The 2414-nt window shown below is 41.1% G+C and overlaps 1 protein-coding gene across 1 annotated transcript; it reads left to right on the top strand.

Moving 5' to 3' along the window:
- The first annotated feature begins 121 nt into the window (after positions 1-121).
- Positions 122-1882, top strand: LOC119666090. Its single transcript, XM_038075365.1, has 2 exons — positions 122-190; positions 272-1882. The coding sequence occupies exons 1-2, from the start codon at positions 122-124 to the stop codon at positions 1880-1882; spliced, it is 1680 nt and encodes a 559-aa protein (XP_037931293.1).
- The last annotated feature ends 532 nt before the right edge of the window (positions 1883-2414 follow it).

The raw sequence follows: 2414 nt of genomic DNA, 5'->3' as shown, positions 1-2414 counted from the left end.
GCATCCACATTACATTTTGCCACATCATTGTGTAATCAAGGCAGATAGTACTACAACAAAGCTTCGAGTGGTGTTTGATGCATCTGCAAGAACATCAACCGGAGTCTCACTCAATGATATCATGCATAATGGTCCAGTCGTGCAAAACGAACTCTCATCCATTTTACTGCGTTTCAGGAAACCACGCTTCGTTTTTACAACAGATATTGAAAAGATGTATCGGCAGATACTAATTGATCCACGAGATGAATATCTTCAAATCATTATCTAGCGAGAGTCACCAGAAGAAAACTTGTGCTATTACAAATTAAAAACGGTAACGTATGGCACAAGAGCAGCGCCGTATCTGGCAACTAAGTGTCTACAAACCCTGGCCAGAGAGCATGCCGTTAAATTTCCGCTTGGTTCCGCTACACTCAGCAAGGATTTTTATGTCGATGACGGTTTAAGTGGCTCAGACAGTCTCATGGAGGCAATTGCAACAAAGGATCAACTTATTAAAATATTGGCGACAGCTGGTTTCAAACCTCGCAAGTGGTGCGCAAATAATTCCCAATTACTTCAAGGACTCGCTCCAGAAGATCAAGAAGTGGATCTCGATGTCAGCAGTGAGTCACATAAGACAGTAAAAACTCTAGGCCTTATCTGGCTACCAAAATCTGATCAATTTTCAATAAAAACTAACGGACCTACACACAGCAAAATAACAAAGAGGACCGTAAGTTCTGAGTTGGCGCACATTTTTGATCCACTTGGATTAATGGCTCCCGTAGTAGTGAAGGCGAAAATATTTGTTCAAAAATTGTGGCAGTTAAAACTTTCGTGGGATGAAGCTCTGCCTGCTGAAATGCATACTCAATGGACCCATTTTCGTCAGAGCTTATGTGAAATAAACAATGTGAAGATTCCACGACATATATTTCATCATAAACAACCAAGGAATACTCAGATTCATGTATTTACTGATGCCTCCGAAAGGGCCTATGGAGCTGCCATTTACATCAGAGCCGAAATGACTGATCGAACTATCTCAGTTCAGTTACTTTGTTCAAAATCACGCGTCGCTCCATTAAAAACGCAGACAATACCAAGACTTGAGTTATGTGCGGCTTTACTAGGAGCACAATTGGTAGTAAAGGTAAGAAAGGATTTGGAATATGAACATCATCCGATATATATGTGGACTGATTCTGAGATAACATTGCATTGGATCAATTCAGAACCATCAACATTCCAAACTTTCGTTGCTCATCGTATCAGTAAGATTCAGCAATTAACACTAAAGGAACAGTGGAGGCATGTCAATACTAAACAAAACCCAGCTGATTTATTATCCAGAGGTGTAGATCCAATTTACATTCAGAAGAATGCAATGTGGTTTTATGGGCCACTTTTCCTTCATGGAAATCAAGAATGCTGGCCCCAACCATTCCGTCAGGAATTGATAACATCCGACCATATACAAGCGGAAGTCAAAAGGAAGGTACATGTGCTTACAATTTCACATGATGATGAACTAATCAAAATGATTTATACGATAAGGCATGGAAACTCATTCATAAGGTTGCAACGAATTCTTGGCTATGTGTTGAGATTCATCAAAGGGTTACGTAATAAGAGCAAGCACAACGACATCAATTTGACACCATTAGAACTGGATGAGTCATTACTCATAATTATAAAAGCCATACAGCTAAGTGATTTCAATGAAGAACGACATCAACTCTTAAAGAAAAGGGATCTGAAGGGAAGCAGTAGTCTCCACGGACTTTCTCCATTTATCGACGATAGTGGCGTCATCAGGGTTGGAGGTCGATTGACGTCTCACATCTTACCTACGATGCCAAACACCCCATGCTGCTGCCATATAACGATCCAATAGCTAAGCTCATAATGAAACATTTACATGAGAAGGGACTTCACTGCGGACCGCAAACATTATTAGCCCAGGGCAGGCAGCGATTTTGGCCAATAAAAGGCAAGATTATGGCTCGATCCATTGTGCAACATTGTGTACAATGCACTCGAGTACGCCCACACATGTTCAAACAAATCATGGGCAATCTACCAGCTGACAGAGTCCAAGCTCAAAGACCTTTTTTCAACGCAGGTGTGGACTTCTGTGGTCCCATATGGATACACCACAAAATTAGAGGCAAAAGACCATGCAAAGCGTACATCGCAGTGTTTTGCTGCTTCTCCACGAAGGCAGTACATTTGGAAGTTGTTAGTGATCTCACCACAGATGCATTCTTAGGCGCTTTGAACCGGTTTACGTCAAGAAGAGGTCGATGTCAGAACTTATATTGTGACAACGCGACTAATTTTGTGGGCGCTAAAAATCAAATGAACGAGTTAGCTGAAAGCATTCACAGCACAAATGCTCAAAACAACATAATAAGATCCTGTTCAGC

Source organism: Teleopsis dalmanni, chromosome 1 (genome assembly GCF_002237135.1).
Source record: "Teleopsis dalmanni isolate 2A chromosome 1, ASM223713v2, whole genome shotgun sequence".
Lineage (NCBI taxonomy): Eukaryota > Metazoa > Arthropoda > Insecta > Diptera > Diopsidae > Teleopsis > Teleopsis dalmanni.
The sequence above is the reverse complement of the archived record's forward strand: the minus strand, read 5'-3'. Positions and strand labels throughout refer to the sequence as shown.